This window comes from Lactuca sativa, chromosome 6, assembly GCF_002870075.4.
Source record: "Lactuca sativa cultivar Salinas chromosome 6, Lsat_Salinas_v11, whole genome shotgun sequence".
NCBI classification, from domain to species: Eukaryota; Viridiplantae; Streptophyta; class Magnoliopsida; order Asterales; family Asteraceae; genus Lactuca; species Lactuca sativa.
In genome coordinates this window covers 49534481-49552140 of record NC_056628.2, presented here as the reverse complement: position 1 = coordinate 49552140, position 17660 = coordinate 49534481, and the positions used below count along the sequence as shown (strand labels likewise).

Sequence of the window (17660 nt, the reverse complement as noted above, 5' to 3'; positions counted from 1 at the left end):
GATTGCTACCAACTTCAGCCGTGAGGTGCCGCCTCCTCGGAGGTTCCGTCGTCGCCAACCGCCACCGGGAGGGTGGCTAGATCCAGTGGCAAGCAAGAAAGTGTATGGATGTTTGTTTCTGTTGTAGGGTGTGTTGTGTGGGTAGTTTATTTGGCCGGAAAAAGTCAAGGCCACCGCCACCATTCGCCACCGCCGACCACCATAGGGTGGTTGTGCATGTTTAATTAGTGTAGTGTGTGTGTTTATTTGTGAGTTCATTGTAAACTGTAAAGCAATTGGAATAATGAAAGAAATTGAAAACCACCACCTTAGGGTGGTGGCTGCCGCCTCCTGCCGCCACCGGCCGCCGTGTCGGGTGGCGGTGTGCTTGCTTTGTGAGTTTGATTCGTTTAGGGTGCTTGTAAACCCTGATGGGCCTTGTAAGCCCTAATGGACTCTAATGGACCTAATAAAACCCTAATGGGCTTAATAATATTCTAGTGGGTTTAATAGGCTCAATAAAGCCCTAATTGATCTAAAAGCCCAACAAATTAATTAATGGACTAGTATTGGGTTGGAAACCCTAATTCGGGTTTGGAAAACCCTAATGCCATGAAACCCTAATTTGGGGGAATTAATCGGTACACACGAAAATTATTTAAGAACTTGAGATATTATATAATAATCATTGGCAAAGATTAATCTAAACAATATTAGATTTAATGGATTAAAGTCCTTAGATGATTAAGTCCTTAATGGGTTAAGTAGGAAACCGAACCCCAATTGTCATTTTAAGTGAAACCCTAATCTCATTTGGGTTTATTATTGGGCCTCTTTATTGGGCCTTGATGATCGGGTTATTAATGGGCCATCCAAAGTCAAGCAATTAGACTAGAATAATTTAATGGGCCTAGGGTAAGGCCCATGTTAGGGGCTTGGGCCCAATTTGGAAAATTGGGCCATAGATGGGCCATAGTTTGGGCCTTAATGATTATATGATGTTGGGCCTTAGAATGAGACCATGTATAGGCCTAGGCCCAATTTGGAAAATTGGGCTATGTGTTTGGCTTTGATTCCTAATTGACTTTGGGCCTATGGATTGGGCCTCGGGCTTGAATAAGCCAAGCTAGGGGTAATGCAGTAATTACCCAAAGAATGTGTTTATGGTTATATATTGGGACCCAATTATTAATTGGGTGTTATTTTGGTGTTGACAGTTCGGGAATCTGTCAACCAGCATCTGGGGTCGGGTCTGCGAGACTTCAACAAGTGTGGGATTGTGTCTTCGGGACTTCAGCAGTGTGAGGTGAGTTACCTTCCAGTAGCGGTGGGTCTACGGCCACAATGCCGGCCCACCAGTAGGAGTTGTATGTTAGATGGTTGTCTTTGTGATATCATCTAGGTTTGCTACTACCTGATATGTTATATGCTGGCATGATATGTATATATGATAGTAGTAGAGTTCGGTTGTTAGGACCGAAGGGTAGGTCAGACACCCCAGATATGTCTGACACTATGTGATGATATGTTTATATGCTGGCATGATATGTTACATGTGATAGTGGTAGTAGGAGGGGAATAGTCCCCAAGTTTAGTCGTTAGGACTGAAGGGTAGATCGGACACCCCAGATATGTCTGATAATATGTTATGTTATGATATATGTGATAGTAGCAGTAGGGGTGAAATAGTCCCCGAGGATCGGTTGTTAGGACCGATGGGTAGTCAGCACCCCATAATGGGTTGACATGGGTAGTCAGCACCCCATAATGGCTTGACATGGGTAGGTCGGCACCCCAGAATGGCCGTACAGGGTAGGTCGGGCACCCCAGAATTGTCCGACAGTATGTATGATATGTGATTGTATGGTATGTGGTGTGATGGGGGAACTCACTAAGCTGCGTGCTTATGGTTTTCAGTTTTGGTTTCAGGTACTTCGTGTTTAAAGGAAAGGAGCCGACTTGATCGCAGCGCATCACACTATGGTTTTTACGCACATGAGATCTTTGGGATTACACTCTGATATTGTCTTATGATAACATGATTGATTATTTCTACTTTGGTTTTGACATGACATGATATTACAAATGTTTTATTACACTGTTGGTTTTATAATGACGTATTTAAAAATGAAAATTTTGGCCTGTATTTTTAGGAGGTTACAAACTAAAACTGAAGTAAAATGTACCAAACATGTTGCAAAATTTAGAGATGAAAATAGGATGTTCTTCAAGTGTTCATGACCTTCAAAGTCTTCAAAATCTCCAGAGGAAGTGCTCGAAAATCGGATGTAAAGAAGTATACAAAAGTGGCACACTAATTTTCCCCATATCGCACAAAACTAGAATTCCCGAAAATATCCCTGCAGGGCCTTGCGCGACCCGCGTGTTGTTGCACGGATAGCCCGCTTCTTGAATTGGGTTCTTTTGTGATTTGGGCTTCTAATGATTTAGCCCACTAGCCCATAACAAATCCACTAAACTTGTAGCCCAATATTCTTCATGTTTTCTTCAATTTAAGCCCAATTTGGCTTCCCCAAATCATCCATAGCTCACATACTTGCCCGATCAATAATCTCCGCATGCTCGAAAATTCACTATTTTCTTCTAAATTCAAGGTCCATCTTCCCCAAGCTTCATAGCCACTAGCCCAATCCATGCATTAACTCCACTAGTCATCAAGCCCATAATCCTTTTTGTCCTCTAAATCTAATTGCTTTCCATAAGTCCCAAACATTCCCACTCCGCTAGTCTCCTTGAAATATGCAATAAATCTTACAAAACTAGAAAATACCTGAAATAGTCATAAAATAACGGAAAGAAAAATATGCATAAAGATTAGCTAAGTTGTGAATGAAATACACTAAAATGCTCTATAAAAAGAAGTAATAATAAAATGAAACTATCAGATAGAATAAAGAATGGTCATCGGGCCCCGCCCGACGTCAGACCTTACCTGGTAAGCATACAAGCACATACACATGCAAGATTCATGCACACATCCAACATCCTACATAATAAAACCATGGTCCGACATTGTTGCCTTCGACCCGCTAAACACAGTGAAGAAACCCACCTCACGCTGCTGAATCTCACATAAAAGTCTATGGCTGTTGAATCGCTGATATCTCTGCACTATCAATCACAAAATAACTTCCAATTAATAATTGGGTCCCAACTCACACCAAGAGTCCAAACTAAGGTAAAAGAACTTTTTTTTTACCTTTTCTTAACTTGGCCCAAGGCCAAATCCCAATTCAATTAACCAAAGGCCCAATTTCCAAAATAATCATCCAAAGCCAAATTATGGCCTAATTTTTCCAAATTGGGACCAAACCCCTTCATGGGCCTTCAACCATCACTCCAAAAATATCATTAGCCCAAACAAAACCCCAAGGACCAACATGGTCCAAAATCTACAGTCCAATCTCCAACAACAGGTTCTCACGTCGTGACCAGACCTTGGTCACGTCGTGAGGACCAACTTGACTCAGACCTGACTCAACGAGTAAAGTCAACTTATCCAAAAAGATTCCAGTCCCCATCACGTCACGACATAACCTTGAGGTCATATCATGACCTACTCCAGAAAAAATAGACAGGATGGCCAACTTCCTCACGACATGACAGTCCTAAACCTCACATCGTGTGATCTAAACATACCAGCTTAAAACATTAAGCTCTTAATCCTTTCAGCCATGACTTGGGATTTCCTAGGGGGTCTTCCTTTACCCAAAAGAAGATAAAAATTGAAGCTTTCCAGTCATGCATGTTCAATGCATGACTGAAAGTCTTACTAGACCAAAAGTGAAGAAAATGAGATCTAGACTCAAACTTGGAGTCCCAAACTACACCACAACTCAGATCCAAAAACTATGTTGAAGAGAATGAGTCAATGATCCATAAAGTTTCCAACTTTATGTAACTCATGCAAGCACTCCCACTCAAACATACAAAATGGTTCTTAGGAATCAGATCTAGCAATTTGAGCTCATAAAGATTGGATCTTGAATACTTACAATGGTCAAAATGTGCACAAGATGATGATGATGATGATGAAGCCTCCTTGTTGAACCAACACTCTAGAACTTATTCTTCTTCTTCTTCTTCTTCTTCTAGCCATCAAAACACTAAAATGGATACACAATCACCAAGATGGATTAGAACTAGGTTTTTCTGAGTTAGGGGAAGGTGGAGGCTGAGAAATGAACCATAAAACATAGATAAGGGGGCTTAAATACGTGGGAAACCCTAAACCTTCATGGGCTTGGGCTGCAACGCTACTCATGTCGTGAGCTCTTATTGCTCACGTTGAAAAACATTCCAAATAAAACAATTATCAAAGTTCGTTCCCAAAGATCGCATATTATGGAAAAACACAGGTGTATACGTTGCGATCGACCCGAGCTCTTTCATTTGAAAACTTGAGTACCTGAAACATAAACTGAAAACCGTAAGAACAAAGCTTATTGAGTTCCCCAAATACTACATACCATACAAGAACATACAATAAACATATACTCCCCCCCCCCCCCCCCCCCCGGCATCGAGCTGAGCTCGATAAAACGAGCCCAGTCCAACATACAATAACATATATAAAAATAAACACATAGACATGTAATAATCACAGAGATACATAACATACAGATATCCATCAGGCTACGCCCAACATCAGACCGTAATCCGGAAAGCATACCAACACATACAAATGCAAGAGTCACGGAGACAGCTAGCATACTAACATATCATAAACATGGGCCGGCATTGGTGCCTTCGACCCGCTAAACCTGGTAAGGAAACTCACCTCGAGTGAATAAGCTCACTAAAAAGAAATCCCTAGCTGCTAACCTTGCCTATGCACTAAACCATGCCATCCCCGGACCAAATAATCATCTTACTATAACCATAATCTAATTCCCTGACTCAACCAATCACTATTAGGTTTCACATGCATTGCCATAGACACACGAGCCTCGCCCACAGGTCCCACCCAATCTTTACCAATGAACGGGCCACGACCACGGGTCCTATCCAATCGAGAGTTACACAAGCCTAACCTCGCATCGGACCCTAATGGTCCTTCCCATATAACAGAGAAATGTTCTCTGACAATACTGCCTGCCTTGCCAAGGCACAAACTGATCCTCCTTTATACCAACGACCATCCCAACGATGGTCTATCTCAATATGGAAAATAATACGATCACATCGTAGACTTACATTATTTCCACGACTGTCGGATATCCTGGTGAATGTTATGGCTACCCCGTAGTCTTAAAACACTTCCATACTATCTGCCAACCCAGTGAATGCTACGGCCACCCTGCAACCTTAAGACAAGTCAATTTCGCCATGGTCACCGCCCAAGGTCTTACCATACCTCTACCAGATCAACCACAATCATCCTGAGTCGAACTATATCCGACTATTCCCCAAAGCATTAATCAGACAGGAACAGAGAGAGAGGCTCTAACACCACCCTTAACCTGAGTCCATCCACATACCTGATGTGCGCCACTACTGATGTGCAACGAAACATGAATATCCTTTCTTGTGCAATCCCTTAGACCAAAAGATTATCCCGCACTTGGATTCGACTGTGCTCTTCCAATCCATAAGATTGATGGATTTCCAATTCGTTCTACAACCTTACGACACAACTATCGACAACTTGAACTTACAAATGCTAGCGTTCCATTACTAGCCAACCTCGATGATATCACAACTCTTAAAATCCAGATGAATACTCCCTGAAATCTCAACAGACTCGATTATCCCGATCAATTCCCCTGATACCTCACCAAAACCTTAAGTCCTTTATGATGGTGACAAAGACTATAACCCTTGACCGAAAGCGGCAAATCCTTAATCCAACTTCCCGTTCCTAGAAGGACTATTGCATTCTGACCATCTTCAACCTTCATGATTATGAAATTCCCTTGGCACATCCAATGACCAAGCAACCCATGTGACTATCACCACCATCTTCTCACTACCTCTCCTTCCCTAGTAACGATAGTGATTGAACCTAAAGGTTCTTCCATAGACGACTGTTGATCCTTCTTGAACAAATGCCAACATGACTGAACTCTGACTTCCTCGGAGAACTAACCAGCTATTCCGACCATAGACCTTCCAAACGATACCCTTGAATTGACTGCTATCAAAGAACCAGAACAACAACCGAACGAACTGAAACCTGCTCAACAAGATACGACCCACTAATGACTCTTGGCATGCAAAAATGGTATATAACAATTCTTGATGATATATCCCAAGAAATAACGGAGAACTAAAACGAAGCTCATGCTAATACACTGACCTCCCCCGACTACCACTGAAATGCTCGGCTCCTTGCTGTTGGGGCTCCTACCCTATCCTCACGACTGTCAGTGATCCTCAAATAACTGGAGCAGGTGCAATCACTGCTCCACCACTCAACATCGGACAGTCAACCTTCGTGTGGCCCACCTGGTTGTAGTGAAAATGCATCAAGTTCGATCCACGAGGTAATCCCTAATAAAATGACCCATCTGACCACAACTAAAACATTCTCGGTCTGTCTCCCGACATCCTCCCACGCTTGGCACAACGGCCCTGGCCTTGATGTCCTCCCAGACGTGAATCCCAAGTCTTGGGCCTCTTCACCTGGCCCGCTGAAATCTGAGGTTCGTAAATCCCACATTTTGATTTTCTTGTCCACTCCGACGGTGGCCATGAGGTGGCCGTTGGTTGCAGAGGATTTTGAAATTGTAACATACACAAACTTTTAGCTGCTTTGTTTCACTTTAATCATGGGCTTCGGCCCATGTACAGAATCTGCAATTCAGCAAAGCAAACAGTAGGTTCGCTTTTTATATATTTATTTATTATTTAATTTTCTTTTCTTTGGGTACAGAGGCTCTTCCCGCTTGTTTTGCCTTCCATCTCCCAGCACCTCAATCTCAATGGCGTTTGATGCTGCCGACAACTCACCCCCTTCTCGTTCTCACTTCAAAAAATCAGTAAGTTTCTTCTCTCCTTCAATTTCATCCATTCTTCCTTCACCGATGCATTTCCCTGATCTGTAAATCAGGTTTCTTTGCGAGACTGGTGGTTAACTAAACCCCAATCGGACGATGACAGAAATACAATAGGGGTTTCAGGACTCACTTCCACTTCGCAACTGTATCTCTCTCTCTCTAGGGTTTGACTTTGTTATTTGGTAACAAATTTCAAGGTATCAAGTATGATCGATCTTTGATGAAATTACAGGAATCGGGCTGAACGCTGCTTCTCTTCTGCACCAATTGTCAAGGCGTACGATTTCTTTGAATTAGAGACTGTTGATGGTGTATGCGTCATTCTGCAAGGTTACATCAACAAAGAGAAAACGCTTGGAAGTGGATTTTCCTCAGAGGTATCTTAAAGAAAGAATCTTTACTACCTAATAACGTTCTAGAGAGGGAAATACTCTCATTTCACTGAAATAACATAATTCACAAAGAACTATGGATGTTTGGTTGCTTATAGTGTTAAATTTCTTGTTATAGGTTTAGTTGCCATGGAAAATGAGCTGTATGTATGTGCACTATGGATGTTCAGTTTTTATATATTGTTTCTCTGCATTTACAGGTGTTTGATCATTTTGTTATTGGTTTTCCTTCTTATTGGGAAGAATTTTCTACAAGCTGTCCCCAAAGAAGATCTTCTGATGAATGTGTTTCAACAGGTACTAATCTATGTTTGTTTTTTGTTTGGATTTTCTGGACTAATTGAGCCAAAAATGAAGAATTAGCAACTAGAATGTTTATTTTTGTACAAAAATATGAAATTCTTTAACCTTCAACACATACACATTCTCACTTTCTTCATATAATCAGCACACGAAGACGAAAAACACTCCATTGAACAACATGGAAAGTTTCATGATATGAATACAAGACTTGAAGATTGTAAAGATGAAGTTTTGAGCAGTAAATCTACTAGTCTCTCTCCACATGTATGTTTTCTTCATTATATATATATGCATCTATAGATTCAATCTGTTTGACTCCTAATTACAATACATTATATCATGGAAAGTTAGATGAATCTAGAGATTGTTATTTTCAAAATAAAGAAATTAGTTTGAGTATTCAATAAATAATGTGATTATTGAGTTGTGGGTTTTAAATTAATGGGAGATTGCTGTAAAATAGGGACCCACAGAAACAGAGTGTTACAGTGGCAAAAGATCTAGATCAGGGAGAGTTCTTTTGCCTTCCTTGGAATTCTGGCGCAACCAAACAGTGGTTTATGATGCAGGATTGGTAATATTAATAAACAATTAACAACAATATTATTATTTAGGAATAATATTTACTATTTAGCTTACTAATTTTATACATATACTCCAAATTAGGTGCTTAAAGTTAATGCACTTTCCTTCCTCCACTTGTTACTCACACTTTTTTTTTTTTTTTTTAAAGGATCGACAAGTTACTGGAGTTTCGGTGGCATGGGACCATGGCATTAGCAGGGGGCGTGTTCGTGGCAAGAACATTTAGGGTTTATCCCACTTTGTGAACACAATACTGGTTTTCATCGATTGTTCCTTTTGATTCTTATGAATTGATTGATTATCTTAATAGTTTATAGCAACTTAGTATCAGAGCATGACACCTTTTGGTAATGTAACTTAAAGGGTTAGAGTTGTGGAAGAGAATTTGGAGGGAGTTTTTTCTTCTATGAACGAGATAGAATGACTCACTTCACAAACGGTGGCGATGGTGGAAAAACTAAACAATCGTTATCAATCAAGTCTGTAACAATTAAGTGCTTAACAAATAATTGATCACTTTTCAAGTATATTAACATATTAAATTAGTAGCATCCGTTTGTTAAGCACTTTCAAAGCATATTGTACACTTTCGGAACATATTAAAATGAAAATAGTAGCATCTCTTGATAAGCATCATACAATTAAACATAATAAGACAAATTAGTATCTTATTAACAAAGTTAAAAACATGAAGGTGGTGGTGTTTGTTAGGCAGTCAATGATGGTCTGATGGTGATGGTATAAGTAGCCACCAATTATGGTTGAAACCGAAGGCGGCAGGTCGGGGTGGTGGTTGTAGCTGGTTGTGTTGCTCGGTCTTCATCGGAGATAAGATAGAAAACAATGGTGAATTTGAAACGAGAGAGAGAGGAAAAAAAGATTTTATCGGTGGAGTTTTTGGAGATTAGAGAGAAAAGGAGACACAAATAACGTAAACACTTTAGTCATTCTAATAAAAATGGTAAATTGCACATCTGAACGGTCCATGCCAACTTGCCCGAAGGTCCATGTAGGAGTTCAATCGCATAACACTATTGATGTCATCATAGCTTGAATCGTAGACCTCATGTGTGACAATCCGCTCCTCAGCAACTAGACTCCCAGTATGGGGCTAATTTAGTCGCTTTAGTAGTGACAAGTGCGGAGGGAATTTGGTTCAGGCAAAAGGGGTATTAGTGGCGACACATGTTGCCGCTATTTCGGTCGCCACAAATAATAGAATACGAACTAACGCCAAGATAAATTTCAACCATTGGATCAAGAAGGTTTATTGATGGTTAGGGTTATTGCATGAATGAGCACACATATTGGGTTAAATGGCTATAACAACGACAACAAATGTGGTAAATTGAGTGTTGGTACTATAGCTGGCCTCACCGTTAGCAACGACTATAAAAACCCTGGGGAATTTATTCAGGGTCTTATTTTGGTGAGCATTAGCGGCAACATCATGACGCTACTATTAGTGTTACGAGAACTAACCTTTGATGTTGGATAGATCTACGACATGGTTGGCAATGAGTGACTTTAGCGAAAAGAGGTATAGCTACATGGGTGCAAGAGTGGACCTTAACCCACCCCACACAAATTTGAGGTGAAATATATTATGTAGGTGTTTGGCTAAGCTTATTTTAAGCTCATTTTTAACTTATTACTGATTCCACACCGGTATAAGCTAAAAAGAGTGTTCGGATAGGAATAACGTATCAATATGCCATATCGGAAGTAAGTCAAAATCTATAAGTAAGTCCCCTCTAACTTATCATCTTATAAGTTATAAGCTATAAGTTGAAAAGTGCTTATGAAAAGTCATAAGCTTAGCCGAATACCCCTTATATATAGATTTTATATTTCTTTTGAGTAAAAAATGCTAAGGTGTAAATTGTAATAGGGTCCATTCCATTCTAAAAGGAAAAAATAATTTACATGTTGAAACATGTCGATTAAAAAATTAAGTCAACAATTTTTTCAATAGATTAAATTACATTTCAATCTCCATAGTAAACTCCTTGTTCATCAAGTTTGTATATTAAGATATTTTTTATTATCTTAATTAGTCACTTACTTCCATATTAAACGATCAATTTATTTTAAAATTATATATTGTTACATTTTGTTATCATTTTCAGTATTTTGCTACTTGTTCATATTTTACAAATTATTTGGCCTATCATAAAACAAAATTCGTTACACCACTACAACGAAAGCACACAGATGGGGAGTTTTGGGTAATAGGGCGATGCTTTTAGCGAAGACTCCAATCGTGTCCGGCTAATGTTGCCAATAAAAGCATCACCCTGTTGCCCATATTTCTTGTAGGGATGAGCCACATGTTAGCGGATTCACCAATAGAAGCTACAACCCAAATTGTTCCTTGAATATGTTTTAGGAATGGGATTACTAATGGATTTATATGATATCATATATGTAAATATTATGGCCATTTTTATTAGTGGATATGGTTGTATCTTTCAAATCGATCTTGTTGCACTTTCCGTACTTAATTATCTTAATAATGTAAACAATTATGAGAGCATCCACAATGGTGAGTTCAATGAGAGAGTTGAATGAGGTGGCAAGTCCATGTGTCATTCAATGGATGAAACTCTATCATTGTGAGATGCCACCTTGGCATTCAATAAATTTGGAGTTCAACGACCATTGAACTCTTCACTGGGAAAAAGGAAAGTTTTAATTCTTAAATATATACTATAAATTACATTTTATAACATTCTATTAAACTTTATAGAGTTTAATGCATTGTAGAGAAAAATATATAAAGTTGTATGGATTATAGAATGATGATGTGGCAATCCATTGAACTCTATGAAGTTCAATGCATTGTGGATGCCCTGAGAGTCAATGGCAAATTGTATTATTTCTAATGTCAATATGTTCTTATAGTACTATAATTAAATATCACATTCATCTATAACTATGGTGGACTTATGTGATCTTTGACTTTATGATAAGTGTTGGACATATACGACCGTGTCTTTTGGCCCCTGTATATATTTTCGTTTAGTCAAGATGGATGAAATACAGCTTATACTTGACCTACTTAAGAAGTCTTAATGTAAATAGTCTACGGCCAAGTGGGAGAATGATACTATTTATCATTATATATATGTCGCCTGAATTAATTACAGTATGTGTATTACTCTACAATTAGTATATGGTGATAATTATATTTTGACTCACACGTATATTATTCAGTTAATTACCAACTATTAATCTCTAAAGAATCAAGATGGGCTATTCTAGTTACTCATATTAGATAACAAAGGGTGGTTCTTACAAAAACTTCTTAGAAATCTCTCTCTCTCTCTCTCTCTCTCTCTCTCTCTCTCTCTCCCACACACACACACACACGCTTTTCACTAGAAGACAAGGCGTGCACGTCCCAAAACGAAATATATAAGAATTGTTAAGTCTCTCCTGAAAAGTGTTGATCCATATTATATATCAATGGCGTCTATACTAGTAGAATCAAATTGTCCACATATATGGATTATGATATCTAATCTAGGGTAGGATCGTACAAGATGTTTGTTTGATCCTATTTTAAGTTTTTGTTGAAATAACATGCATTTGTTTACATGATAGATCAATATATATATGTTTGTTTACATAAAACAAGTGTCCTCTATACTTATTTCTTTAAATCGACAAATGCACGCATGGGTCATTTGAAATGCTACACACGTACTCACACCAACATTCTTGAGGGGAGATATTTTTGGGAAAAAAAATGGGCAAGTAGGCTAGACAATGACTTCACACAACAAATGCTAGCAATTTGTGAGGCTGCATAAACCTGCGTGTTGAAGGGTTAACGAGTCCTTGACATGTTCAGAGAGTATTGTTGTCTGTTAAAGAGAATCACACCTAATAGCACTCATGAAAGAGGTGGCAAGTTGCATACATTTGAATGGGAAACAACTCAAACTGTCTTGATTCACCTTGTAATCTGAATGAATCAGTATTACACTATCTATTGGTGTGATTCTTAGACACAAGTTGCATATATATATATATATATATATATATATATATATATATATATATATATATATATATATATATATTGTGGTCCTAGAATCTCATTCAAGCATCAACCACCCAAAAACCATACAAAAATAACATATCGTGTGATCAAGTAGCTAGATGGACAGCAAAAGTTTCCTTTTTTAGGTTTCGCAAGTGTCAAAACTGTCATCATTAGTGACGAAAAAGATGGTAGAAAAATCTGAATTCGGGTTTTGAAAAATCCAATTCAGTGGTCATCCTACTAAGCAGATGTTAGATATGTCATCAAAAAATGGAAATTAATGAACTTTGGGTAAGAATCTTTGATCTTTATGAACAAATATAGAAGGGTTTCCAGGAAATACAAATATACAAAGGGCACTCATATATATTCTTTGCTGTTTCCCTCTTTAATCCCTTATCCCATCTCCAGAGGCATGCTTTTTAACATTCTTGATTTATTTGGTAGTTTTCCTTTTTATATTTGGAGTAATCCACTCAAGTACTACATTGCTTTCTTCATAATATACAGATGTAAAAAGATTTTATCTATGAAATTTTATATGAGGTTCATCTGATTTTTATAAAAGGAACAAATATGGATACGTAATTGGTGCAAATTACGCACAGATACGACGTAAAAGATTGCAAATGCAAAGAATTTCCGGTTTAATTGATGATATTTTATAGATTAATTAAAACTCATAGTCATTATGATTTTTGCATTCATAGTCAATATGATTTTTTTGCGAGTAAACTCATGCTTAGCTTCAACATGTAAGAAAAGGAAAGCCATTAATCCTAAAGTTATCTTGGTGAGTATTCGGTTAATGTCCAAAAACATGAGTATGAGTAAATCAAAATGTAAATTCAAATATATTTTTAACTTTTACTAAGCTTATTTTAACTGCATAACTGTATTCTTATGCAACAAATAAAAATATATCGAAAGTCAAATGTTGAAGGCTGACTCGGCGTGTTATTATACCAAATATACAAACAACAAGCAAAATTTTATTTAATGGCTATTAACTCAAACCCGATGTCAAACCCCATTTTCTATGTGAACCACATCTTAAGCGATGCCAACATTAATTACTCAAAACAAATGAATTGTAAAAGTATAGTGATGGCTTTCCATTTACAAGTCTCGAAGATATGTGGTTTAGAACACCATAGAACTTGGACCAAATTGGAAAGATGCCGACAACCATCTTATCTTCTGTTTTTGTTCATCTCCGTACTCCCTACCCATAAAAATAATGATATATAAAATTCATTAATTCTTTCTGTTAATCCCTTTTGTTTTTACATTTGTCTTGATTTAATGAATAGAAAGATGGATATGGAAAAAAGTTAAAAGAATAATTGACCTACCAATGAGGATTAATAATGTGCATCCTGTAGCAAACAAGACGTTGACCAAAAGTTTAAAGATTAAGAAGGTTAAGTTTTTTTATGGCTTTTAAGTATTAAATAGCATTTACGTGTTTTAGGGACGTATCATTAATGCCTACAAGGGCAATATACATAAACATATTGTGTAACAAGTAGCAAATGACTCAATTAACCAAAAAGTCTTCGGAATAATTTTTTCGTAGCTTTTATGTCAAGATATAGAAAAAATGACACATTAGCCTAATAATATATTTTGAATTTGACGAATCCCTCTATTAACTTATTTGCGTGCTTTATGAGGAAATAAAGTGGGTTAAGACCTGTTTTTTAGTCTTTCAACCTCTAATAACATATACACAATGTCACATGTATTCTGACGTCGTTAGCTGAAAGCACAAGGTGGTAGTTATGACCGAGCACATATACTTTTCCTCCATCGAAGACCGCTTCTTTGTTTGGTTGCTAATCTACCTGCCCATTACCCTTCCCCCTCCCCCCAATTCCTCATATTTCTTCAATAATCCATCAAAACGACATTGGAATGGGTGGTTCTATGCTACACCGTAGCAACCAAAGCCGTCATGATCATCCTCATAACCCTCCCTGGCCTTGATGCAGTTAGGAAAGGTCTTATCATCATTACAACTAGCCTCCTCAAACCTTTCCTTTCCGATGTACCCTTTTGCCTCTTTTTGCTAGCGGTCATCTATTGGAAGTACGAATCGATGCCCAAATATGAATCTCAGAATGGCTCACCATTAGAGCACCTTCGCTACCAGAAATCGATCAACAAGAGTCAGCGCTTATCTTCTACTGGATCTTGTACTCTATTACGAAGCTTGTTGTTCGTGTTGACCACCTCCAATAATGAATTAAGAAGTTGAAGAACAAGGATTTGAGAAGTTGAAGAACAAGGAGTAAGTTGTCAATCTGTAACCTTTTTATTGAGGGATTTAGATAAGTTCTCTCAGGATTTTATTAGCTTTTGTGCAAGAAAGTTGTATGAGTACCTATCATTTTTGGATATCATTCTAATTTGAGGTTGATGAATTCTATTACCACTGTTTTAATGCAATTGATATCGATTTGAGTTGGCATGAAGTTATAAATTTTGTTATCCTTTGTTATATGCTAATATGTTATCTATTTGGACCAATATTCAATGATTTTCTTTTCCCGAACAAAATGCTTGTTTATGATCCAATTGTTGAAGGTTAATATGTAAAGGTGGAAGGTTGGAGAGCACGACGAGATCATTGTTGTGGTGGTATTTGGACCATCGGCCACCGTCTAACTCACCGTAAACAACCCCTCTTGGAATCGTCTTTCTCACTCGTTGTGGCTGGTTCCTCTCCTAACAGTCCTTTTAGAATTTTCAAAGTCAATAAATGTCTATGTGACAAAGAGGTAACTGGGTTACCCTTTCATTTTGTCTAAAGTGACCAATTAGACTCGGCAAAAAACAACGTTATTCCCTCATAAAGCACGTAAATAAGTTAAGGTACTGAATGAACAAATTCAAAATATATTGTTAGGCTAATGTGTCATTTTCCCCAAAATATATAGCGTCATCTAACGTTATCAACATATACTTGGATATAAAGGACTCGCCGGACTCGCCACTTGAACAACTCTAAATATTGTTAGGACTCGCCACTTGAACAACTCTAAATATTGTTAGAAGTTGTAAAGAATTAATAACCGATCAACTATGAATGTTATTTTTGGTTTATTACTTTTTAAGGCTAAAAAGTGTGATGATATTTCTTTTTATGAAAAAATGTGTCACATAGGCATCACGTAAGTTTTTATTATTTTTGCCACAATTTGCCTAACAAATTTTTTTTAAGTTCCAAAAATAGAAAAATTACTATAAAAATAAAAAAACATAAATATTAATTAAAAATATGTTAACAATTAATAAAAACGTAAATATTAATTAATATAAATCCAAAGTTTTCAATCTTTTATTTACGATAACAATTAACTTAAGACTTTATATAAAATTAGGATTTTACCTGTTGTGCATTGCGGCAACAGTAATGTATTTAAGAAGTAGTAAAAAGTAAGTTGCTATGTTGATCAGGAGCTTAGGAAATTTTAAATTGACAAAGTATATAAAGTATAATAGTTTGGGACGAAAGTCATTCCAAACAAAGATAATCAAAATCATATTATATGTGACACGCATATAAAAATAAATAACTAAGATTATTTTTTAAAATTGAAAAACGGAAATTCAAATAATTAAAAACGTATTATATGTGTCCCGACTTAGACGTAAGAAATGTATATAAACATAAGCACGAAAAGGTAAAAAAATGTTACGTTGAAACGTAGATAGATTCAAATTTATACCGACATGTACATAAAAAAATATTTGTTTTAAATCAACGAACTAAAGTTATAATTTTACGCTGAAACAATTTACGTCGAAACGTTGGTTACCTCTAATTTATATCAACACATACAAAAGGTTACAAAATTAGAGGGGTAATAACTGCAGGAAAATTAAATTATATACATATTATTGGGGATAAAATAAAAGTTTAGAAAATAGAAGGGATGGAATTGATATTTTCCAACATTTGAATATATCGGTGAATATGATAAAAAAAAATAATGGATTGAAAATGTCATTCTATAAAATATAAGGACGGTAGTAATATAAACATAACATGGGGTTTAAATTGCCAAAAGTAAAAAAGAAGAATGTTAAAGGATTAAAAATAGAAAATAAAAAAGGTGGAAGGGAACGGAAAGAAAAAGTAAGGTCGCGGACATTTGTTTTTAGAAGATATATAATGTTGTCGTAACATTTAAATATAAAGACAAAATTGCAAAAAATGGTGTTTGTGTTTGTCAAAATTATGTGGTTTTGGTCCAAAAAAGTTTGATAGTGCATGGGTGGTCCAATTTTGGATACTTTGTGCGATTTTAGTCCTTATAGTTAGCATTTTTGTGTGATTTTGGTCTATACCCAACCTAAAATGACTAATATGCCCTTAATTTTTTTTTCTGTTTGTTTTAATTGAATTCTAATTCCTTTAATTAAAAGAATATATATATATATATATATATATATATATATATATATATATATATATATATATATATATATATATATATATATATATATATATATATCACCCCATGAATCTCTCTCCCACACACATCTCTCACACACATAACTAAACTTTTTAGATCAAACATTCACAAAAAAAAAATCATTCGTGTTCTTCAATGTGTTCATCAGAAAAACAAAAAAAAAAAATTATCAACGATTTCCATTTTATGATAAACAAAAAACTCATCGTTATCTTCAACAGCTAATCATCAACAAACTTTTAAGATCACACAGCTCAGATCTCAAATCGATATACCCCTCCTTCTCTCACAAGCACATGTACTCTTCTTCCACTTCTAGCTTCAATCGACAACAACCACGACCCTCCCTTCCTCCTATTCTGTTCTGATTTGATTCTCACCCTACCTTCTTCGATTCAGATCACACGAGCTTGGTGATGGTGTGTCTGGTGATGCTGATTGGAATTATGTGGTAAGTCAAGAAAAGATTAAGGTTGGTGAAAATGAGAGAAGAAGGTAAGGAGGGTTGATTAGAAGGGGTGGTGACAGGACGGTTGTCAGATCTCCATTACTTCTCACCATTATCGAACCTCCATCGTTGCCCACCATGGAGCTTTCAAACGACGGTATAAGAAAAGAAAGAGCTTTAAAATGACGGTGGAGACAGATCAGGAACTTTAAAGCGACATAGAAGTTCAATCAAACAAAACAGAGCATTGAAAAACTAATTTAGAAGATGGATGAGATGAGCCCCCTATGGAGGAAGAGAAGCACGATCTGACGCAAGCCCTAATTTGAAAAAAAAAAGAGTTCAGGGGGACTTGGAAGAATCTTCAATGGTTGATGATGTTAACGGAGAAGCTCCAAA

At 36.8% G+C, this 17660-nt stretch overlaps 1 protein-coding gene and 1 pseudogene across 3 annotated transcripts; both read left to right on the top strand.

Annotated features, from left to right (window-relative positions):
* Positions 1-6869: 6869 nt before the first annotated feature.
* Positions 6870-8807, top strand: LOC111897412 (kinetochore-associated protein KNL-2 homolog). 3 transcript variants are annotated; one of them, XM_023893376.3, is made up of 7 exons: positions 6870-6980; positions 7052-7143; positions 7231-7375; positions 7591-7687; positions 7839-7957; positions 8157-8267; positions 8427-8807. In XM_023893376.3, the coding sequence occupies exons 1-7, from the start codon at positions 6924-6926 to the stop codon at positions 8502-8504; spliced, it is 699 nt and encodes a 232-aa protein (XP_023749144.1). In that variant the 5' UTR covers positions 6870-6923; the 3' UTR covers positions 8505-8807. The 3 variants fall into 3 exon arrangements, with proteins under 3 accessions (XP_023749144.1, XP_023749146.1, XP_023749145.1); XM_023893378.3 differs by lacking the exon at positions 8157-8267; XM_023893377.3 differs by lacking the exon at positions 7052-7143 and having other exon boundaries at positions 6880-6980.
* A 5419-nt stretch (positions 8808-14226) lies between these two features.
* Positions 14227-14822, top strand: LOC111897405 (uncharacterized; annotated as a pseudogene).
* Positions 14823-17660: the final 2838 nt, after the last annotated feature.

Excerpts from the sequence above, each read along its gene's own strand:
- LOC111897412 (XM_023893376.3), top strand. The coding sequence starts at position 6,924 with ATGGCGTTTGATGCTGCCGACAACTCACCCCCTTCTCGTTCTCACTTC. Across the intron at positions 7,688-7,838 it reads TGATGAATGTGTTTCAACAG|CACACGAAGACGAAAAACAC; the intron begins GTACTAATCTAT and ends TCATATAATCAG. Across the intron at positions 7,958-8,156 it reads CTACTAGTCTCTCTCCACAT|GGACCCACAGAAACAGAGTG; the intron begins GTATGTTTTCTT and ends GCTGTAAAATAG.